Here is a 24974-nt window from a genome sequence, read left to right on the forward strand (position 1 = left end):
TGGCCTTGTGCCTTTTCCTGAGAATTTGCAGCTCTCCTTTCTGCCCTGCTTATCTAACCCAACAACTTTAATGATCACCAGCAGTCCAGGCTGCTTCACAGCAAGGAGGTTTTTATCTTTGGAGCAATGTAGAAGAGCATGGGGTAGTGCAGAAGACATTTTCTTTTTGAAAGAGTTTGTAAAAGCAGATAAATTTCTCCTTGTTCCTCAGTAGTAGCACTTTTAATATGAATTTTTATGATGAAAAAATTTGCAATGTTTGTAAAACTTTAGCATGGCTCTTGGTTTCTAAAGTTGTCTTCCAAAGAGGATTGAAAACATAAAAAGAGGATTGATGTCCTCTTAATGTTTCTCATTACCGTTCCCAACTTGCAACGTGAAAGTTGGCTCTGTAGGTTTTGGTAGTGAGCAACTTAGTTTATGATTTAGATTTGATGAGGAAAAGTCATATGGTTGACAAAATATTTTACTTGTAAAAGAAGATGTATTTATTTATTTGAAAGGCAGAATTAAAGAGATGAGAAATGGTGGGGGGGAGATAAAGATAGAGAGAGAAATCAGTCTGCTACATCTTCCACTCTGGTTCACTCCCTAAACGGCTGCAACAGCCAGGGATGGGCCAGGTTGAAGCTAGAAGCCTGGAACTCCATCTGGATCTCCCACATGGGTGGCAGGGGTCCAAATACTTGGGCCATCCTCTACTGCCTTCCAGGCACATTAGTAGGGAGCTGGATCAGAAGTGGAGCAGCCAGGACTTGAATTGGCACCCGTATGGGATGCTGGTGCTGCAGGTGGTGGCTTAACCCACTGTACTGGAATGCCAGCCCCCAAATATTTTACTTTTTAAAATGACTTATTTAGTCGAAAGGCAGAGCAACAGAGAGGGAAACGCACGTGCGCGCGCGTGCACACACACACACACACACACACATTCTTTTATCTGCTGGTTCACTTCCTGAATGGCTACAGTGGCTGGGGCTGGGCCATGCCAAAATCAGGAGCTAGGAACTCCCTCTGGGTCCCCAACATGTGGTCCGGGACCCAGGGACTCAGGCTTCCCAGGGGTATTAGCATGGAGCTGAATCAAAAGTGGAACAGCTGGGACTCAAACTGGCACTCCGGCATGGGATGCCAGTGTTTCAAGCAGTGATCCAACCTGCTGTGCCTCAACACTGACCCCAACAAAATATTTTAATGATTTCATTCTATAGCACTCTTGGACTGACTTGGTAACAGAAAAGTGGAACACAGTATTTTCTATATTGATAGACCAGGAAACCCTCAAGTGTGAACCCTAAAAGGACAACCTTTCCAAAGGGTTGTCTTCTTATACTGGAATGTCTCCATTAATCAACTTAGATTTGAGAATGGCTTCTGAGATAGTGTTTGACAAAAGGAAAAATATGTTGTTTTTTTTTTCTTTCTTCTTCTTCCTTTTTTAAAAAATTATGCCTTTAGCTTAGAAATGAAATTAGGAAATTGTGAAAATGTGGAAGCCGGCAAATTTTCCACATGGACATTTGTACTTCGCATTTACCTGTTGATGTGTTCTGTACTAGCCCAGGTGCAGCATATAAACCTGTTAAACTGCAGACATGAAACCCAAGCAAACAACAAATAATCTTTGTTTCAGCAACTCCTAAGGATTCCAACAGTCTCAAAGCAAGACCAAGATCCAGGTAGTGTTTATTTAATTTCTGCTTCAATACCCTTTGTGCCTTATTCCTGCCTAGAAATAAACACCCTAAACCAAAACCCAACCCACCATCTCCTATCCCTTGTGATTTGAAGTTTAGGATGTGGGTCATTGTACTCGTTGTGCATGGGTTGTTTGAAATCTGCAGTGGTGCTGGCCAGCCTCTGTGGCCATTAGTACTAGACAATGGCAGCCCATTCCCTGTGGCTTCCTGCAGGAAGGGAATTGTGTGAGATGGCCTGGGGGAAAGTGGCTTGGAAAGAGGGAAATAGAGTTCAAATGTAACTAACATTGAAATCTTCTGTCAGGATATTAACATCAGAAAGTAACAGGTCTGGGGAATAAAATCTAGAGTAGGGAAAGAAAATGCTTATGATGATGTCAAGGAGGCTTGACGCTTCCGGTAAGTAGTACTTATCATGTGTTTGGGCCTGTCTTAATACCTCTTCTCATCTTTACACTTTTTAAGTAGTCAGAGGCTGGTGGAAGAGGGGGAGCCAATAAGGCAGAGGCGTAGTTGATGCCAGACTCTGGAGACAGGGGTCGAGGAGAAATACAGAGACACTGATAGGGTTCAGCATCAAGGAGGGTAAGCCGTACGGGAGTCACTTTTCAGCAGTAGAATTGCAGGACATGTGTGTGGTTTTAGGTTTTACTTTGGCTCCTAGTGACTTTTCTCCCCTTTCAGCTACTAGATATGTTCCTGAATAAGTGAATTTAAGTCTGATTATATTTTATGTGCTTAAAATACCAACATGTAAGGAAGTCTCATATTTTGTAAACCATAGAATTAACCCTTAGTTTTATTTTTAAAAGTCTGTGTTTTGCAAATTGGAGTTTTGTCTCCTTGTTTATAGAAGATACAAACATATATATTATTTTTAAAAACAATATAATAATTCAATTTGGTAGGAAGAAAATGTATAGTCACTCTCTTTGGTCACCATATTAATCACCTTTTTTGGAAAGAATGATTCTTTTGCAAATTAGTCTATACTAGCTTTGGAGTGTGGGGATAGTAATGTATATCCGCTTTCATAGTAGAAAAAACATTTGAATTGCATAAATATGCTTATGTGTACTAATGGTAACCATACATTGAGCTTTGCAGTTTTAGCTTCTCTTCCGGAGAGACTATAATTGAAAAATTTCATAGATACAAATTCTATTATTAACATGTCCAACTAAATTTTATATGTTAATCTTTTAGTAATCGGTCTCCTGGTGTAATTTGAATGATTTTATTTTCACTACATCCAGTGGGGTCTTTACTGAGGCCAAGAGAATCAAATTGTTTTGTCCTTTGTTTGAAAAATAATTAAGTTTATAGAAATGTAAGAAAAAAAAGAAAAATCACTATTTTAACACTACTATATTCATCATTTATCAATTTCCTACAATTATGTTTTAATTGTTTACAGTCATGGTTATACAGTCTCACTTATTTTTGATATTCAGTAATTTTCCATATGAAAATATAAGCATAGGTTATATGTAAAGAAAATGGAAATGAGGTATGTGGTATGGAACAGTGTTCTTAACTATATGTGTGTATACATTATTTACACACATTATTCTTTCCTTTTTGCTTTTTTATTTTCATCTATACAAAAGGCAGAGAGAGAGAGAGAGAGAGAGAGAGAGAGAGATTGAGATTGATCGATCTCCCATCGGCTGGTTCACTCCCCAAATGGCAACAACAGCTAGGACTCCGCCAGGCCGAAGTCAGGAGCCCAGAATTCCATCTGGGTCTCCCACATGAGTGGCAGGGGCCCAGATACTTGAACCATCATCTGCTACTTCCCAAACTCCATTCTCAGGAAGCTGGATTGTGTGTGCTATAGCTGGGACTTGAACCAGCACTCTGATATGGGACGTGTGTGTCCCAAGCAGCAACTTAGCTGCTGTGCCACAGTGGCCACCACCATTCTTTCTTTCTTAAGTAAAAGATGCCACTAAACCTGTACGTAGCATAGAAAGTTCTTTTCATTTCTGTCTCTAATTTCTTCTTTAAGAGTGCCCATTGAAAAACATTGTCCTTTCATATCAATTCCCTTTGATTCTAATTGAAAGTATTAGAACATTTCTCTCTGCTAGTTCCTGTCTGCCTGGGCTCTATCTGTTTAGCCAGTTTTGTTACAGAGACCACCCCAGAGCATGTTACATGCCATTATGATGGCTTTATTAAAGATTGCAACCTTACAAGGCAGGCAATACCTGTGACGACCACAAAAAACCTGGAGATATTTATTTAGGAAAATAAAAGCTCACTTTGTCAGAAATAGCTCAGTGAAGAACAGAAGAAGCTTAATAGTAATTGATAGATTCCAATTTCCTGAGTGCTACTCTTTTTTTTTTTTATTTGACAGGTAGAATTATAGGCAGAGAGAGAGACAGACAGAAAGGTCTTCCTTACATTGGTTCACCCCCCAAATGGTCGCTACGGCTGGCGCGCTGCACCGATCCGAAGCCAGGAGCCAGGTGCTTCTTCCTGGTCTCCCATGTGGGTGCAGGGGCCCAAGCACTTGGGGCCATCCTCCACTGCCCTCCCAGGCCACAGCAGAGAGCTGGACTGGAAGAGGAGCAACCGGGACTAGAACCTGGCGCCCCTATGGGATGCTGGCGCCGCAGGCAGAGGATTAACCAAGTGAGCCATGGTGCCGGCCCCCTGAGTGCTACTCTAATAGCTAAATATGAAAACAGTTTTCTGAGGTTAATATGTCTCCAGGATATATCTCTGACTAAGAAGTCATTTTCTGCTTTGATGTGAAGTTAACTCAAAAGCTGAATAGAACAGGCACACACATCCTATTTATGGTCATCATATTGGGAACTGGTCCTTGAATCTATCCTTAATCAATAGACTAATGTACAGAGCTGAATTAATTTAGAAAATAAGTTGGTCTCTAATAAATAATCCAGGTGCTAACACCAAACAGTTTCTTCCCTTGTTTATAGGCAGTATGGAAACATTTTAAAAATGCAATTTAGAAATAAACTAGAATTTGAATTGTATCTATGTAGCTAGTTATGTGGCCTTTGACATATTAATTCCTTTTTCTTTTTTTTAGCAATGGTTTTATTTTTTAGGATTTTAAAAAATGTATTTAATTTTAGTTTTAACAATTCAATAATAGTTCTTAGATACAATTCTTAAAATAGAATTATTTTCCCTTCCTCCTTCCCTCCCTTTCCCCTCTCTCCATGCCTTCCTTTGCTTCTCTCTCTCTCTCTCAGTTTTTGCAATAACTTGTATTTAATTTATATTACAGTCAAGGGCTTAATTTTCCACCAAATAAACAGTTGAACAGTTAAGCAAAAAATCCTAGTTTCGTGGTAATATAGGCAAGGAGTATAATAAACAGTCAAATGGAAAGATGACCATTTCACCCATAGTTCCTTTTTCTTTAATGTCATTATTAGAGTTGCAGTCTCAGAAGTTGCCTAGTTAGCTGTGCTGTGTTACAGGTTGAAGAAAAAGTTTTAAATGAGGCTTTGGCTTTGAAAATTTCCCTAAACCTGTGTTTCTCAGGGTAAGACAAGCTGGACCCTTCAACCTGGTTGATGTGTGTTTTCCTTTCCTAGATTTCATCTGTGGCATATTCCCTTGAATATTTAGTTCTTAGCCTCAGCTTATCTGTCCCAATTCTGTATGTGCCTGTCATATTTGCAAGTAAACAGGAGAATAGTTCCGTTATCACTTAATACCATGAATCCCTTCTGTTAAAACATGGAAGTACCTAAGCTGGAGGGCTTACATGTTATTCTTATTAACAATAGTAATAGAAACGATTTCAGTTTACATGAAGCTTTTGGGGTGGGGGATCAATTTAGGTCTAAGGGATATTAAGTGCAAAGAGGTTATAAAGCACCAACGCATGGTTACATTTGGACAGTTATTGTGCATAGTGGCATCTAGGGAATAGTAGAATTTATAGCTCATCAGTTCTTTGCAGTTACTTTGACTTTGGGGTTTTTCCTTTCGACTCAACTTCAGCGAGTAAAGCTTTGCTATTTCCCTTCTGACCTTCCCTTATTTTGCTGCAGATCTTACTCTAGCACTTCCATAGAAGAGGCCATGAAAAGGGGCGAGGACCCTCCCACCCCGCCACCGCGGCCACAGAAAACTCATTCCAGAGCCTCCTCCTTGGATCTGAATAAAGTCTTCCAACCCAGTGTGCCAGGTGAAGTGCCCCTTTGCCCTTTTAGCCCTTCCCCTTCCTGTTGGAGCCAGTGGGTGTGTGTCTGCCACAGAGGCCTTTGTGAGTCCAAAGAGCAGACCTGGCCATTTCCCATCCTGTGAATGTCTTCACATTGCTGTGGCATTCTTGGGTGGGAAAACAATTCTAGACAAATAAATAGCACATGTGTCTGGAGTCTTGCCCATACTCGCTGTGGATCAAGGATTATGACATTTTCTACCAAGTCGATAAAATTGCTTCAACTCCACATAACTACTGAGTGTGCAGCCCGGGTCTTGTTCTCTGCATCATGGTAATGTGTAAACAAGACCACTGTCTGTCAGTTCCTCAGATGCTTATACAGTTCTTCTATGATAGATCTTGGTGATCAGTGTTTTGCCAGAGCCTTCTCCTGCAGTTTATCCTTGTGGATAAAGATCCTGTGTCCTGTTAGGGTTCAATGCTGGGGGGGGGGGGTCTGTAAAGCTGACTGACTGTCTAGGACAAAGGCCCCCTCTCCTGAGCTGCTCTGGGGCTTCTGGGAAAGGGAGTTCTTTGAGTTAACAGCTGTACAGCTGGGCTGGAGGTGGGAGAGGCCAAAGGAGTCTTTCTGCTTCCTTAGTTTCCTGAGAGGCAGGAGGTATCCTACTAGGGAACCCAAGGAACAGAAGCTGGCAGAGGTGCTGTTGCTTCAGTGCAGGTGATAGACACAGTGTTGTCCCAAGTGTTATTTTGGGAACAACATGGATTTCCACTGACTCTTGTGGGCAAACTATAAATAACAATAATTTCATGGAACTTTTTCTGTATCTATGTGCATTTTAAATCAAGCCAGCCTCATATGCTAATGATTTGCAGATTATTTTCTTTTATACTAAAGCAAGAAAAAAAACTCCTTTGCTCACACATTAGCATGACCTCTGTGTCTGGGCAGAGCTCAGCATGTTTTATTTGTTCTAATAAAGTACTCCCCTGACAGTAAAGTTATAGATTGTTTTTTAATATACTAGAATCTTGAACTCTCTATGAAATTGATTCTCTGCCATGAGTTCATCAGACAAAAATTTGCCTTAAATTTCCCCCCATACTTTCATCCCCATTCTGGCACAATTTCACAGGAACTGGTATTTAGGGTGGGAGTCGCCACATGTGATGACACTACAAAAATTTCACATGGCTGGTGGATTATGACCTAGAATATTTTTCTGTGGGTGCAAGAATATTAAAACAATCTGGGAAACTATTTCAATGTTTTTCCCAAGCAAGGAGGGAGGGTGAAAGTTTGTAGGTGTGTCTTAGGCTGTGTGACTGAGCATGGAGATGCCTGTTGTATTTCAGAATGGACCTGTTGTGGCACTTACCACATTGCATCCAATAGTGAAAGAGGCAACACTGGATTTGGAGCTCAACTCAGCTGCTTATTAACTGATTTTCTGCAAGTGGGTTAATCTTTTGGTATGTCAGATTCCTAATCTGTGAAATAGGGCCAATACTCCATAGAGTGGAAAGGTTTTGGTGAGCGAAACATAGTCTGAATGTCAATATGTTTGGCCTTGAGACCTTAATAGGCCCATATTCTCATGGCTTGCAAGTTCCAGAGATTTCATGTCACCAGTGGCCACCCTTGACCAGTGAGGACGAAACCCCCTGACCCCCCCCCCCCCTTTTAAGATTTATTTTATTTATTTGAAAGTTACAGAGAGAGGTAGAACCAGAGAGAGAGAAAGAGAGAGAGAGAGAGAGAGAGATCTTCCATCCACTGGTTTACTCCCCAGATGGCCACAATGGCCGGAGTTGCACCGATCTGAAGCCAGGAGCTTCCTCCGGGTCTCCCATGAGGGTGCAGGGGCCCAAGGACTTGGACCATCTTCTACTGCTTTCCCAGGCCATAGCAGAGAGCTGGATCGGAAGTGGAGCAGCTGGGACTCAAACTGGTGCCCACATGGGATGCCGGCACTGCAAGGTGGAGCTTTAACCCACTGAACCACAGCGCCAGCCCCCCTCCCGACTCCCTTTTATGCACAGTTCCTCAGAAGACTCAGAGAGGGACCAAATCCCAGTTACCTGTCATAGTACCCCATTAACTTAATGTACCTTTTCTTGGCTTTCGTCCTTCCTGTCTTATCTCATTCCTCCCCCCACCCCCACCCCCAAAAAAAATACCTGTTCTTCAGTCCCTGTCGCAGAGGCTTCTTTAGGGAGAACCTGAGTTAAAACAGCTTCCTTTGATGCCACCAATGTTAATATGACTTCAAGTTGTAAAGCATTTTGGTTTGACAGATGCCCTGGTGAGAACTCTTATGGTAGTTCCAGAGAAATCCAATTCTTGGGCAAAGAACTGTTAGGTGGGTGACATCTGTCTTTATGGCCAAATTCCATTGTCTTTTCAGTACAGATTTACACAAATGGAATTTTTTTTTGACAGGCAGAGTGGACAGTAAGAGAGAGAGAGACAGACAGAAAGGTCTTCCTTTGCCGTTGGTTTACCCTCCAATGGCTGCCGCGGCCGGCGCACCGCGCTAATCCGATGGCAGGAGCCAGGTGCTTCTCCTGGTCTCCCATGGGGTGCAGAGCCCAAGGACTTGGGCCATCCTCCACTGCACTCCCTGGCCACAGCAGAGAGCTGGACTGGAAGAGGGGCAACCGGGACAGAATCCGGCACCCCGACCGGGACTAGAACCTGGTGTGCCGGCGCCGCAAGGCGGATGATTAGCCTAGTGAGCCATGGCGCTGGCCCACAAATGGAATTTTAACAGGCAGTTTAAATTTAGCACATGAATGCTAGTATGTTTCTGCAGTTTGGAAAGCAGGTGGTATCATTGCATCTACTTCGTTCCCATGTTGGTTAATTCTCGCAGGAAAGTCCAAGAGTCTGAATTTTGTAGAGTTTTAGTGTCTTGCATATTGCCAGGAACTAATTATTACAATTCTGACAAACTAGAAGCACATAGTCTAACCTAGCAGAAGAGTCCGCCCAGTTAGAATTTTGAAAGGCCTCCAGTGAGCTCCTTGCCACATTTGTGTTGTGTATGACTGTATACCAGTGGGGTCACACTGTACTTGCTTTTCTATGTCCTCATATTTCCAGTTAGCTATCTTCCTATTTCCTAATGGAGAAATACATTATTCTTTTAATGCCTGTATGATTATTATACTGTAATTGACTCCGTACTGATGAGGAGTTCTTTCTCTCTCCCTGCTTCTCTTTTTCTCTTCCCCAGACTTTCCTCTCACTCACTACCCCCTGACCCTACTTGCTCCTTTCTCACTCTTAAAAGCGTCTCTCTCACTCTCTCTGTGTTCCCTTCACACCTCTCCATCTCATGTGCTCCTTCCTGCTTCCCTGTCTTCCTTTCCTTCTCTTTCACTTTTGGTTTCTCCTTCCTTCTCTCTCTCATCCCAACCTCTGATCTGTGTAAGCCTTCCTTTGCCAGGCTTCCCTGCAACCCCACTTTACTCTTAGCTTATAAACAAAGCAGAGGTTATTAATGATTTCATATCCTTATCTTTGTTTCCAAATCTGAGTGTTTTCTTGGGCAAAATCCTACATAGAGTTGTGTGATCAAAGGCTGTGGACATTAAAGTATAGGTATATGTTGCCAAACCATGGTATAAGAAACCTGTTTATCCCATTGCTAACATTGTCTAAGAGTGTTTCCTCACATCCTTGCCAACACTGGTTAATGTTCATCTTTTTAATTGTTACCTGTGTGATAGGCAAAAATTTGTGCTTCCCTGATGCCTAGTGAGGCTAAGCATCTTTTCCTATCGTCATTGGCCATTAGGATTCTTTCTTTTGTGAATGACTTGCTCTGTAAGCTTAGCCTTCTTATCTTGGTACATCTTCCTCCAGTCTGCTCCTCCATCCTCTCCTTCTGCCAACTTTCACCATTTAAGATAACCTCCACTGTGGCTATCCTGTTTTAACAATAGAAGAATAAGGAAAGACAAAGAGCAGAAGATACTGTGAGATAAAGCAAGGCATGGACTTGAGTTGAAAAGGAAAGATAAAATGAAATCCATGTTTAGAACATGGAACTTTATGAAGAAAAACAGTGAATGAAGCTAAGTTGCTGATACCATGAGCCCTAAAATGGAGTGATTGTGTGGAGAAGAAACAGGATAGACAGATGATGCATAGAAGTAAGAGTGAAATGAAGTGAGGAGAAAGATAGGATAGTTGTTAAAAAGAAGGAAGCAATCAACAGAATAAAAGACTGGAACCAAAGGAGAGGGAGTCCATAGATTCTTGGTTTAGTGTTCAAGTAGGATCTAAGGGAATGGTTTAGAAGTGAGTACCGTTAATGCCTTTAAATTTATGGAAATAGGTAACATGATATGTGGGGGGAAAACAAAGTGATGTTTTAGCATGTAAATCTATAAAAAATGAAAAAAGATAACTTTGGGAAAATAGGACAATTGGCTTTAACTTTGATATCTATAAAGAAAGTGTGAACATGTGATTTATAGGAGCCTAGACTATTCCAAGGCTTCAAGTGTGGATATCATACCTAAAGCATGTGCTTTCATTGAGACAAAGTGACATAATCGGATTACTGTGTGTAACAGGGAGATCACATTTATAATAGCTGATGCAGGTCCTGGAGCCATCCCTTCACAGTCCATACAGTTGCTGTGTATGAGAGACAAAAATGTTCAAGAAGTCTTAAGTCAGTGAGAATGCAAGTGTGAAAATCCTAGATAAAGTAGTCAAACCAGAGACTTGCTCAGTGAGATTTAAATTTTATAGCTCTATACTTATAGCCATGAAACATCTTTTATTATTGAAATTTCTTTAAGAAAAATCATACCATAAATCCAGTCCTTTTCAGAACTCACCCTCCATTTCCTCAATGAAATAGTTTTTTTCATAAGGTGCTTTTTTTTGCATAAAAAATTTCTTCTGTTCCACTAGATAGGGTGAGTACTCCCCTCCTTCCACTCTTGACCCTATTCCACCTCTTCCAAAGCCATGACTAAGATTTGCAAACTGAGGTTTCCATGGTAATGGTAAAAATCCTTAGTTCTGCGTCGGCCACAAGGGCCATGTTCTAGTCATTGAGCACCCTGGCAGATTGGGCAAAGACTGTATGGAAGAGAAATAAGCTGTTCTCTTGAAGCTTCAGACCTGGAACTTTCATGACCTCCACTTAAACTAATGGAGGAGACTTAGTCCTAGGTATATATCTGAATTCCAGGTAGCTGGGATACGTAGTCCCTGGTCGGGCAGCCATTTCCCAGTAATATCTTCTTTTTACTATGAAAGAGGAGAGCAGTTGTGATGGCTCAAAAAGACACACCCATAGGGAATGTCTGCCAGTCAGGAGCTAATTTTCCATCTCTGCTTTAGACATGGTGATAATAAAAACTCATTCCATGGTTGAGATTATGGCTTATCCATACCATGGAATCTTTTGAAGCTGCTATAACGAATAATGTACATGGACAACATGGAAAACTATCTGAGATAAATTAAATGAAAAAGATATTGTGTGGAATATGTATATTTTTTAATGGATAGCTCAGGAAGTATACTTAGGAAACTGGTACTTATGTTTACCTCTGGAGAAAAGAACAACTGGGTGACAGACCTACTTTTTTGTTGAATATCTATTTGCATATTTTATTTTTTAAGATTTATTTATTCATTTGAAAGTTATACAGAGAGAGGAGAGGCAGAGAGAGAGAGAGAGAGGGAGGGAGAGAGAGAGAGAGAGAAATTGGGAGGTCTTCCATCCACTGGTTCACTCCCTAATTGACTGCAACAGCCGGAGCTGTGCCGATTTGAGCCAGGTGCTGCTTCTGGTCTCCCACACGGGTGCAGAGACCCAAGCACTTGGGCCATCCTCTGCTGCTTTCCCAGGCCTTAGCAGAGAGCTAGATAGGAAGTGGAGCAGCCGGGTCTTGAACTGGCACCCATATGTGATGCTGGTGCCTCATGCCAGGGCATTAACCCGCTGCGTCACAACGCCGGCCCCTGTTTGTATATTTTAAATTTTGCCTCATTTACAGATATTATCCATTACAAAAATTTTGCTTTTCACTCTAGCTACAGTGATGGTACCCTGAGAATACCAGAGCTGTCTTTCCTGGCTGGGTTTACCTGTCTCAAACTTGCCTACCATTCTGTTTCTGGGATATCTTGATGACCATCTGCTCCCACCTCCTGAAATGCAGCAGTGAAATGGCAAGCATTCAATAGCACTCTTTAAGGCTCAGGTACAATCTTCAGATTAGTTTTCAGTGCCCCCATCCAACATTGAGGAGTAGTTTTGGAGGCCTTTTCAATGCCTCCAATGTGAGGAGATGTACAGATGAGATGTTATGGGCTTTATCTTAACTTGGAAGGCGAGTGTGTTTATTGGGTGGTGAACTGAGATGAGTCTGTATTGAGTTTTCTACAAATTAATATTTCTTTCTATAAATCAAGAAACAGGTAAACCCCTTTGGGAATAAGAGATGTTCTTAGGATGAAACTAACCCTTCAAGTTCTGTAAAGGATGAATTTGACCATGTAGACAACACTGGCCTTAAATATTTCCTTATTGTATCATTCCTGTGACAGCTACTTGTTTCCTTTTAAAATATGATAGGATTTAAACATTCAGTAGAGTCATGAGATTCTTGCCTTATTGACAAACTTTTGGGTCCACAATGCATTCATGTAGGAGTTCAATTTGGCAATCTGGGCAGTGTTTTTTTTTTTAAATGAATGCTTTATTGAGATATAATCCTATTACTATAAAATTCACCCCTTAAAGTGTACAATCATTGACTTATGCTATATTCATAGTGTTATATCTGTGTTATCTTATTTTGGAACACTTTTATCACCCTTAAGGAAATCCCATACCCATTAGCAGTCATTTCTCATTCTCAGCTCCCCCTCCCTCAGCGCTTTGCAATCACTTACTTTGTGTTTCTAAGAATTTGCCTATTCTGGACATTCCATATTAGTGGGATCATACAATATGTAGCCTTTTGTGATCGGCTTCTTTCACATATCATACCGTTTTCCACATTCATCTGTGGTGTAGTAAGCATGTATTAGTACATTATTCCTTTTATGGCAAAAAAAAAACACCTCTCAGTTTATGGACACACCATATTTTGTTTAACTATCAGCTGATGGACATTTGGGTCAGTTATACATTTTAGTATTGTCAGTAATACCGCTGTGAACATTGTTGCCCAAGTTTTTATATAAACACATACTTTCCTTTCTTTTGGTTATGTTCATATACATAGTACTGAGTCTATGTATGACATATGGTAACACAACATTGAACATTTTGATCTACTGAACTATTTTCCAAAGCAGATGTACCAGTTTGCTATCTCAGTAGCAGTGTGAAGATCCCAATTTCTTTGCATTTTCTTTTTCTTTTTTCTTTTTTTTTCTTTTTTTTTTGGGGGGGACAGGCAGAGTGGACAGTGAGAGAGAGAGACACAGAGAGAAAGGTCTTCCTTTGCCGTTGGTTCACCCTCCAATGGCCGCCGCGGCCGGCGCGCTGCAGCCAGCGCACCGCGCTGATCCGATGGCAGGAGCCAGGTGCTTCTCCTGGTCTCCCATGGGGTGCAGGGCCCAAGCACTTGGGCCATCCTCCATTGCACTCCCTGGCCACAGCAGAGAGCTGGCCTGGAAGAGGGGCAACCGGGACAGAATCCGGCGCCCCGACTGGGACTAGAACCCGGTGTGCCGGCGCCACAAGGTGGAGGATTAGCCTAGTGAGCCGCGGCACCGGCCTTTTTGCATTTTCAAAACTTATTATCTGTCTCTGTTGTTCCCTCTTTTATTTTAGCCATCTTAGTGTGTAGGAAGTAGTAGTGTGGCTAATAAATAATGATGTTGAACATCTTTTCATGTGCTTCTTTGCCATATTTATATCATCTTTGGAGAAATGCCTATTCAAAATCTCTTCCCGGTTTTTAAATTGGATTATTTGTATTAAATTTTTTTTTACATATTTTGGATACAACTCAGTTTTGAGATAATTGATTTACAAATACTATCCTTCTTCTGTGTGTTGGTCTTTCACTTTTTTGGAGAGGGGGATGATGTCCTTTTTTTTTTTTTTTTTTAAAGATTTACCTTATTTATCTGAAAGAGTTAGAGAGAGAAGTAGAGCCAGAGAGAGAGAGGGATCTTCCATCCACTGGTTCACTCCCCAAATGACCACAATGGCCAGAACTAAGCTGATCTGAAGCCAGGAGCTTGGAGCTTCTTCCAGGTCTCCCATGCAGGTACAGGGGTCCAAGAACTTGAGCCATCTTCTGCTGCTTTCCCAGGCCATAGCAGAGAGCTGGATCAGAAGTGGAGCAACTGAGACCTGAACCAGTGCCCATATGGGATGCTGGTGCTGCAGGCCGGGGCTTTAACCTGCTGTACCACAGTGCTGGCCCCAGGATGATGTCCTTTTAATCACAAAAGGTTTTAATTTTGATGAACTCTTTTTCTTATTTCTTGCGCTTTTGATGTGTTACCTAACAAATACTTGACTAACTGAAGGTCGCAAATATTTACTCCTCTTTTCTTCTAATTGTCTTATAGTTTTAGGTTTTACATAGGTTTATGATCTATTTTGAGTTAATTTTTCTCTATGGTGTGAGATAGGAGTCTAAATCTATTTTTCTGCATGTGGATATCCAGTAACTTTAGTGCCATTTGTTGAAAAGAATATTAATCCCTCATTTATTTTGCCTTACAACCTTATTGAAAATCAGTTGATCATAAATGTGGATATTTATTTCTGAACTCTCGATTCTATCCCATTAATCATCTATCTATCTTTATATTTGTATCACAATGTCTTAATAATTATAGATTTGTAATTTTTGAAATTTGGAAGTATGAGTTCTCCTACTTCATTCTGAGTTCCTTCATTTACATGTGAAATATAGGATCAGCTTGTCACTTTCTGACAAAAATAAAGCCAACTGGGATTTTGGTAGGGATTTCATTGAATTTGTTTCATTAGTCTTGCTATTTTAATATTGGCTCTTCCAATCCATGGACATAGTAAATCTGTCCATTTATTTAGGTCCTTATATTTCTTTCAACAGTATTTTGCAACTTTTAGCAACACTGTTTCATAATTTTAAGTGAAAGTGTTGTGTATATTTATTTTGTTAAGTTTACTCTCAAGAGTTTTATTCTTTTTTGTACTATTTTTATGAAATTTAAAAAAATTTAATTTTTGCAATCTTTGTTGTTAGTGTGGAGAAACAATTTTTGTATATTGATTTTGTATCTTGTAACCTTAATTTTTTCTTTAAATATTTATTTATTTTACTTGAAAGTCACAGTTGCACAGAGTAAGAAGGAGAGATAGAAAGAGAGAGAGGTCTTCCATCTGCTGGTTCACTCCCCAATTGGCCACAGCAGCCGGAGCTGCGCTGATTTGAAGCCAGGAACCAGGAGCTTCTTCCAGGTCTCCCACGTGGGTGCAGGGGCCCAAGGACTTGGGCCATCTTCTACTACTTTTCCCAGGCCATAGCAGAGAGCTGGATGGGAAGTGGAGCAGCCGGGTCTCGAACCGGCACCCATATGGGATGCTGGCACTGCAGGCAGCAACTTTACCTGCTACGCCACTGTGGTGGCCCCTCCTGTAACCTTATTGAACTTGTTGGTTAGTTGTCCTGATACATCTTATCCCTAACTTAAATAATGAGATAAAAAAACATACTCATTATTGGACTTCTAACTGTTCAGTTAATCCTGTAGTTACTAAATTAAAGAGGAAATTCCTTTTAGTACTTGGGAGATATCAAGAGGGTTATTATTGAATGCTTACATTCAGTTTTTATTTTCTTTTTCGTCTTATGTGTGAAACCAATTTATCTGGTAATATTTATCAACTATGTGTTGAATATCCTTTATCTAAAATGCTAACCAACATGATGGAATATTTCAATATACCTAATGATCTGTCTTGAGGATGGTGACCATCTAAACACAGAATTCATTTATGTTTCATGTACCCATTTTGCACATAACCTGAAGATAATTTTATACATTTTTTAGTGCACTTGTGTTTTGTCACATGAGGTCAGGTGTGGAATTTTTCCAATTGTGGTATCCTGTCAGCCCTGAAAAGGTGTCAGACTTAAGAGCATTTTAGATTTCAGATTTTTGGATGAGAGATCTTCAACCTATAGTATACAGGTTTTTTTCTTTTTTTTAAGATTTATTTATGGGGCTGGTGCTGTGGAGCAGCCAGTTAACACTGACTTGAAGCGACGGCATCCCATTTGGCATCAGTTCAAGACCCGGCTGCTCCACTTCCAATTCAGCTCTCTGCTATGGCCTGGGAAAGCAGTGGAGGATGGCCCAAGTCCTTGGACCCTGCACCCTCGTTGGAGACCCTGAGGAAGCTCCTGGCTCCTGGCTTTGGATCAGCACAGCTCTGGCTGTTGTGGCCAATTGGGGGGTGAACCATCAGATGGAAGGTCTCTCTCTCTCTGCCTCTCCTCTCTTTAAAAAAAAGATTTATTTATTTATTTTAAAAACAGAGTTACGCAGAGAGAGCGAGAGAGAGAGAAGAGAGAAGAGAGAGAGAGATATCTTCCATCCACTGATTCACTCCCCAAATGGCCACAATGGCTGGGGCGATCTGAAGACAGGAGCCAGGAGCTTCTTCTGGGTCTCCCAAGTGGGTGTAGGGGCCCAAGCACTTGGGCCATCTTCTGCTGCTTTCCCAGGCCATAGCAGAGAACTGGATTGGAAGTGGAGCAGCCGGGTCTCGAACCATCGTCTATATGGCATGCCGCACTGCAGGCGTGGCTTTACCTGCCACACCACAGCGCCAGTCCCTGTAGTATATACTTTACCTATGAAATGCTCACTCTGTTCCAAGACAACTTTTCCTATTTGCAAGAGTTGCTCCTTGGCTTTGTACTCCGTTAACACTCAGCACTGTGTATAATAATGATCATGGATGGTAGGAATTTGAGTCTTACCTGGAGAAAAGGACACATTTAACGCATTTTACATGCATTACTATCAGTCCTCATAAGCCTTTGAGGTAGATACTGTTTTATTTGTATTTTCTTAATGCAGAAACAGGGGCGAAGAGGTTAGTTTGCTCAAGGTCATGGAGCTAGTAGCTGTTCGAGCTAGGATTTAATGTGCAATCTGATACTAGAGCCTACAGTCTGCAACCTCCTAGAGGGGCAAATATTTCTCACCATTATGCCCCACTTGCCTTTTTTCCCACGTCTGCTTAGTCAGATCTTTAGCAGGGGTGCCGTTCAGCTGCGTCTGCTGGAGTTGAGTTCTTAGTACTGAGCAGGAGACATAATGCTATTCTTTTTGGTCATAGGCCTCACCCTGCCTCTGAGGACTGACTCATCTTCAGACTTGGGCAATTGACTGCCACTGCAGTCATTTGTCTTTGAAGTGCCAGGGAGTGCTTACAGGTGCTTCAGACTTTGATCCTTCCTTTTGGACTTGATATTGCTTGTGGTTGGGTCCTAGCCTTAGAAGTGACACACTCAGGATTTATGTTGATAAGCACTAAAGTATCCCTTTGACCTTTTTATTAGTTGGCTGCTGTATGGTGTTTCTGTGGCATAAGATTTGAAGTCTAAAAGTTTATTCAACCTTAGAGGAGTATATTTGGATTGTTGATCAAGATAAATATTTTTTGGAGATAAGAATATAGTCTGGGGGCCAGTGTCGTGGCTCACTTGGTTAATCCTCTGCCTGTGGCACTGGCATCTCATATGGGCACTGGGTTTTAGTCCCAGTTGCTCCTCTTCCAGTCCAGCTCTCTGCTGTTGCCTGGGAGTGCAGTGGAGGATGGCCCCAAGTGCTTGGGTCCCTGCACCCACATGGGAGACCAGGAAGAAGCACCTGGCTCCTGGCTTCCTATCGACATAGCTCCAGCCGTGGCGGCCATTTGGGGGGTGAACCAATGGAAGGAAGACCTCTCTCTCTCTCTCTCTCTCTCTCTCTCTCTCTCTGTCTATAACTCTGTCAAATAAATAAAGAAAAAAAAAGAAGATAGCCCAGATATTTCTAAGCCAGTCTGTGCTGGTATTCAACATGAACATCTGGATATATGCTTCTCAGTCTTTGGAAAGTGTGTTTGCAGTGTACTGTCTGTCCTTGGCTTCTTTTTGCCTTTTCCTCTTCCTTTCTCTAGTCACAGTTTTTTTTCTTTTTCAAGAAACCATGTGACAGTTTTTATACTAGCAAAGTGGTATGGCTGTGCCTGTAGAAGAAGAAATCCTGGAGAAGGTTTGTAAAAGCTTGCCAAGATGAGAGTGCAGCCAGTCCTGCTGTTGGGCAGGGTGCATTCACTTTGATTTCCTCTCTTCAGTTTTCCAGCTGTTCTGGCTGACTGAGAACAGGGAGTGTTAGGGAGGAATAGGACCAGAATCTGGAGGATGGCATGAGAATTGTTACCATGACCTTTATTTCTAAAATGTTCATAAAACTCTTTTAAGTAATGAACAAACACCTTCTTTTTATTTATTTTTCAATGATTTATTTATTTGTTTTGTTTGAATGGCCAAGTTATAGCAGATCTTCCATCTGCTGGTTCACTTCCCAAATGGTTGCAATAGCCAGGGCTAGGCTAGGTTGAAACCAAGAGCCAGGAGCTTCATCTGGGTCTCCCACATGAGTGATGGGGTCCAAGCCCTTGGGACGTCTTCTGCTGCTTTCCCAGGAGCATTAGCAGGGAGCTGGAGCACTCATATTAGCACTCATATTGAACCTGTGCTCATATTAGATGCTGGTGTCATAGGCGGCAGCTTAACCAACTGTGCCACAACACTGGCCCTGACAGACTCCTTGTTGGTAAAATTCAAATGTTATACATAGGAGAAAGGATAATATTTTCAATACCTACATGCAGAAAGATGAAACTAGACCCTTAATTCTCATTGTATATAAAAATCAACTCAAAATGAATCAAAGACCTAAATGTAAGATCTGCAACTGGGGCTGACGCTGTGGCACAGTGGGTTAACACCTTGGCCTGAAATGCCAGCATCCTATATGGGCACTGGTTCTAGTCCTGGCTGCTCCTCTTCCTCTCCAGCTCTCTGCTATGGCCTGGGAAAGCAGTGGAAGATGGCCCAAGTTCTTGGGCCCCTGCACCTGCGTGAAACATCAGATGGAAGATCTCTCTGACTTTCAAATAAATAAATAAATCTTAAAAAAAAAAGACCTGCAACTATGAAACTACTAGAAGAAAACATAGAGGAAACACTTCAACATATCAGCATAGGCAATGATTTTTTTTTGGATAAGATCTCAGAAGCATAAACAACAAAAGCAAAAATAGGCGAATGGAATTATATCAAGCTAAGAAGCTTCTGCATAGCACAGGAAGCAATCAATGGCATGAGGAAACAACCTGCAGAATGTGAGAAAATATTCGCAAACTACATAACCAGCAAGGGATTACTATCCAGGATATGAAAGGAAACAACAAAAACAAAACAGTGAAAAGCAAATGATCTGTGATTAAGCATTTCTCAAAGAAAGACATAACATGCTCAACACTAGTCATCAGGGAAAAAAACCATTACAGAGCTGTTCCACATTCCTACCAAGCCCAGTATTCTTTCCAAGGACTATCACCTTCTGGTTTTCCTGTAAATTTTTTAAAAAATGTATTTCATTTGGGAGGGATGGGGGAGGAGAGGAGGCGAGAAGTAAAAAGAAAGACTTCCCATCTGCTGATTCACTCCTCAAACAAACCAGGAGCTGGGAACTCAATCTGAATCTCCCACATGGGTAGCAGGGACCCTACCACTTCGGCCGTTACCTGCTGCCTCCCAGGTTGTCTAAGCACTCTGATATGGGGATGCAGGTGTCTCTGGTAGTGTCTTAATCACTGCACCACCTACTCTAACATTTTCTACTGCATTCATGAATGTATATGTGTGCCTATGAAATCGATGTCATGTTATTTGTGTTTAAAATATTAGGCACCATATTATGCATATTTTCTCCAAACTATTTTCATACTGTATCATTATTTCTTAAAGATATGAGGGATCTTCAGATAGTTCATGTAACATGTGCATTATCTTTTTTTAAAGATTTATTTATTAATTGAAAGAGTTACACACAGAGAGGAGAGGCAGAGAGAGGGAGAGGTTTTCCATCCGATGGTGCACTCCTCAATTGGCTGTAACGGCCGGAGCTGTGCTGATCTGAAGCCAGGAACTAGGAGCTTCCTCCGGGTCTCCCACGTGGGTGCATGGACCCAAGGACTTGGGTCATACTCCACTGCTTTTCCAGGCCATAGCAGAGAGCTGGATGGGAAGTGGAACAGCTGGGTCTTGAACCAGCACCTGTATGGGATGCCTGTGCCTCAGGCTAGGGCATTAACCTGCTGCGCCATAGCACTTGCCTCCATTATCTTTTTCTTTTTTTTTTTTTTTTTTTTTTTTGACAGGCAGAGTGGACAGTGAGAGAGAGAGACAGAGAGAAAGGTCTTCCTTTTGCCGTTGGTTCACCCTCCAATGGCCGCCGCGGCTGGCGCGCTGCGGCCGGCGCACCGCGCTGATCCGATGGCAGGAGCCAGGAGCCAGGTGCTTTTCCTGGTCTCCCATGGGGTGCAGGACCCAAGCACCTGGGCCATCCTCCACTGCACTCCCTGGCCACAGCAGAGAGCTGGCCTGGAAGAGGGGCAACCGGGACAGAATCCGGCGCCCCAACCGGGACTAGAACCCGGTGTGCCGGCGCCGCTAGGCGGAGGATTAGCCTAGTGAGCCGCGGCGCCGGCCTATCTTTTTCTTTTAAAAATTTATTTATTCATTTGAAAGTCAGAGTTACAGAGAAAGAGCAAAAGACAGAAAGAGAGAGATCTTCCATCCACTGGTTTACTCCCCATATGGCTACAATGGCCAGTGCTGGGCCAGGCTGAAGCCAGGAGCCAGGAGCTTCAACTGGTTCTTATGTGGGTGCAGGGGCCCAAACACTTAGGTCATATTCTGCTGATTATTCAGGTACATTAGCAGGTAACTAAATTGAAAGTAGAGCAGCCAGGACTTGAACTGGTGCCCATATGTGATGCTGGTATTACAGGCAGTGGCTTTACCTGCTATGCCACAACACTGGCCCCTCCATGGACTTTTTGAAGTACCCTCATGTATTCATATCATGATGAATGATTTTTTTCATTATTCTGTATTGTAGCTATTCTATTAAAATTTTATTATAGAAAATTTCAGGTGTAGAGTACCCTCATCCTCAATTATTTTGAAGCTAATCCAAGATATATAATTTTAAATACACTATATATTTATATCTGTATACATATATGATGAGGCTTTAAAAAACTTAATCACTAGTATCATCTAATCTCAAGGCAGCATTTAGATTCCCTGAATTTTTTAAATTGATTTTTTTTATTTTTTGAAATTTTATTTAAGGTATACAAATTTCATGTATTTCCTATATACAGATTCAGGAACATAGTGACACTTCCCACCCTACCCTCCTTCCCACCCATGCTCCCACACTTCTTCTTCCTCCCTCTCTTTTTCCCACTCTTAGTTTTTACAAAGATCTATTTTCAGTTTACTTGATACTCCCAAGATTAACCCTACACTAAATAAAGAGTTTAACAAATAGCATGAAGAAAAAAACACTGTTCCTCAATGGAACAGACAAGGGCTGTAAACAATCATCGAATCTCAAAATGTCAATTTTACCATCATACATTACCTTTACGTGCTCTATTAGTTACCACAGATCAAGGATAACATATGGTATCTGTTTTTTCAGGACTGTTTCCAGTTGCATCCATTTTGTTGCAAAACGACAGGGTTTCATTTTTTTTTTTAACCGCTGAGTAGTAACACATAGTGCACATATACAATAATTTCTTTATCCAATCATCCATTGATGGACATCTAGGTTGATTCCATATCTTAGCTATTGTGAATTGAGCTGCAATAAACATTGGGTTACAGGTCACTATTTCTTATGCTGATTTCTTTTTGTTTAGATAAATTCCCAGGAGTGGGATGGCTGGGTCATATGGTAGGTCTATATTCAGATTTCTGAGGTATCTCCATATTGTCTTCCACAGTGGCTGCACCAGTTTGCATTCCCACCAACAGTAGTATAGGATACCTTTCCCTCTACAGCCTAGCCAGCATTGGTTATTTTTTGATTTCTGTTTGCGGGCCATTCTAACTGGGGTGAAGTGAAACCTCATGTGGTTTTGATTTGCATTTTCTTGCTTTCTAGTGATCCTCAGCATATTCTCAACTGTCTGTTGGCCATTTGAATTTTATTTTCTTTCTTGAAACATGCCTGTTAGGCCTTTGCCCATTTCTTCACTGGATTTTTTGTTTTGTTGTTCATTTTCTTGGGCCCTTGGTAGATTCCAGATATTAATCCTTTCAGTTGCATAGTTTGAAAATATTTTTTCCCAATCTATCAATTGCTTCTTAATTTTGCTGAGTATTTCTTTTGCGGTACAGAAGCTTCTCAACTTGATGTGATCCCATTTGTCAATTTTGGGTTTGATTGCCTGAGCTTCTGGTAAACTCCCTGAATTGCCTCAAATAGGTCTTTTATAATGGTTTATATTAATTAACATTCTAGCTAGGACTACATACACATTGTACTTGTTCTGACATCTCTGAAGTCTCTTTGAATCAATAGCTTCCTCCCTCAATCTTTTTATCCCATGATATTCTCTCATTCATACGAAAACCAGCCATCCTGTAGACTTTTCCATATTCGGTATTTGGCTGGTATTTGTTCTTCCACTTCATGGATTTCCTTTACTCTGATAGATAGGTCTAGGCTTGATTAAATTTGGATTAGATTTCTTTTTAAAATTTTTTTGCCAAAAATACTTCCTAGTGATTCTATATACTTTCTACTATGTCACGTTAGGTTATCCCTGATGTCTAATACCTTTCTTTTTGTGATGTTTGCTTAATTAATGGGTTGATGTTTGCTTAATTAATGGGTTTATGTTTTATTGGTCTAATCCAGGTGTTAGGATTAAGTTCCCCATTGAAAATTCAAATAATGTTTTTGTCAGCTATTAATCATCATTGCCTACATCCAAGTGGTGTGCTGGTACATGTTTAACAACAACTAACTTGCCATTTGCCAATTTCAGTGGTATAAATACTCCTGCCATGGCTAATTTCACCCCTACTGATGTGGAGCTAGAAACAGATGCACATGGTTGGCTCACAAAAGGTGGTAGGAGTTGTTCCCATCAAACTACTGCTTAGATCCATGATTTCGTTGGCAGTTGCAAAATGTTGATACTCTATATTGTTTCTTCTGTCTTTATTAATTGAGGCCATGGTTTATTTAACAGTATTCCTATTATTGGACATTTAGCTTATATCTATTATAAAGCTGAAGGAGCCCACAAAATAATATAATTCTCAAAACTTTAATAAATTTCTTAAATGCATCTCAGTCTATATAATTATGTGAAGACAGAAATGGACTTCAGTCACAGTGACCAGGAAAAGTGTCTTCTTCATTCAGCTGAATTTACTGGGTACTTGGCACTGTGTGGAGTATGGATATATCCCTAAATTCTGCCAGTCAGTGTTATAGTTACATGTGATTGGGACGATACCAAATATGAATGATCAATAACTAGAGTGATCACTGGATTCATTGGTAGGGAGATGAATAGGGCTGTTGAGATAAACTTCAAAGGATAGATGGAATTTTGGGGGTCAATTCTTGTTGATTCTTTGATACCTGCCTTCATTTATTTCTTATTATTAGTTCCCTGGGAAGCTACTATAGAAGTCTCTGATCTGGTTTGCTTGCTTTATTCTTTTTTTCATAGATCAAAAGGATTAATTTTCTTTATGCAGAACTATGATGTCACCTCTCTACTCAAAACCCTTCAGGACCTGCTATGTAAACATCAAATTTCTGGTGGAGGTGACCCTGAAGCTATGGGAATACATGCATTCAGTAAGGGACACAGTACCATGGTTTGATATGTTTGGGGAGGAATGTATTATGGGAAGGTTGTGCATATTGGATGATTCAAGTCTGCCAGTTGGCCCAGAAAATTGGAGGCTGGAGGAGTAGGAGTTTTAGACTGTGTCCCTATTAAATATTAGGAGAAGAGTTCCAATGGAGTAGTAGGATTAATACAGTTTGCAAAAGGTTGTGAAGTGAGCAAGGAACTTTGGTGTGGAATAGTTATCATCACAAAGTCATTTTGAAATATTGAAGACTTAGCAGTTGGTCTGACTATACCAATAACTCCCATTCCTTCACATTATTAATTATACTTTTTTCCTGCCCTTAGCTTAAAGAACTTTATTGAGTTGTAATTTATAAAGTCTATGCATATACTGTACAAATTTATTGATTTTTCATAAATTTGTCAAATGTGTAATTGTCACTATGATCCAGTTTTAGAACATTCTTAGCACCTCAGTTTATATCCCTCATATTATACTTAATTCCCATGCCCAGTCCCAATCCCAGGCAAACACTAATATTGTCGCTCCTCCACGGGCTCGCGGGAGAACGACACCGGACCAGATGCTGTTGTTTAAGTGAATGACTCTGTGCGCTCAAGTTTGCTCCTGTGCTAACCGCATTCTAACCGCATTCTAACCGCATTCCACTTGGTGTGTGTCCGCATTCTTGTTATTCTTTTGGCGTGTGGTGTGAGATGTCTGCAGCGCATAAGCGAATCGCCGCTTCTATCTCGCCTTTATAGTCCTCTCCCACCAATCTGTGCTCCGCTGCCCACGTGCTGAGCACGCCACTTTCTTCCAGTCAGAGGTTGGGTCAGCTCCTGCAACTCATTAGTCAAATTGATGAAGCAGCCGAAGCCGCTGTGTAGAACTTGTTTACTCCCTCTCAGCGCCATGTTGTGGGAGCCGGGCCCTGCTTCCCACATAATATAGTTTCTGTTTCTATTATATTTGCCTTTTCTGGACATTTTGTACAGAATGGAATCCTTTATGTCTGACTTCTTTTGTGTAATATTTTTGAGGTTAATCCATGTTGTATCATGTATCAGTACTTCTACTTTTTATTATTGAATGATATTCCATTTTGTGGGTAGACCACATTTTGTTTACTCATTCTTCAGTTTGGTGGACATTTGAATTGT

General features: G+C 41.1%; 1 protein-coding gene across 10 annotated transcripts in view; it reads left to right on the top strand.

Annotated features, from left to right (window-relative positions):
• The window catches only part of REPS2 (RALBP1 associated Eps domain containing 2), a 259100-nt gene that overhangs the window by 164096 nt on the left and 70030 nt on the right, over window positions 1-24974 (top strand). For 5 of the 10 annotated variants that reach the window (XM_002719927.5, XM_051827618.2, XM_051827617.2 and 2 more), the window contains exons 12-13: window positions 1634-1679; window positions 5744-5880. The exons of the other annotated variants lie outside the window; for them this stretch is intronic. In XM_002719927.5, coding sequence (XP_002719973.1) covers window positions 1634-1679; window positions 5744-5880 — 183 coding nt within the window. The remainder of the gene's footprint in view (window positions 1-1633; window positions 1680-5743; window positions 5881-24974) is intronic. 10 annotated transcript variants of the gene reach the window in all.

Source organism: Oryctolagus cuniculus, chromosome X, assembly GCF_964237555.1.
Source record: "Oryctolagus cuniculus chromosome X, mOryCun1.1, whole genome shotgun sequence".
Taxonomy (NCBI): Eukaryota; Metazoa; Chordata; class Mammalia; order Lagomorpha; family Leporidae; genus Oryctolagus; species Oryctolagus cuniculus.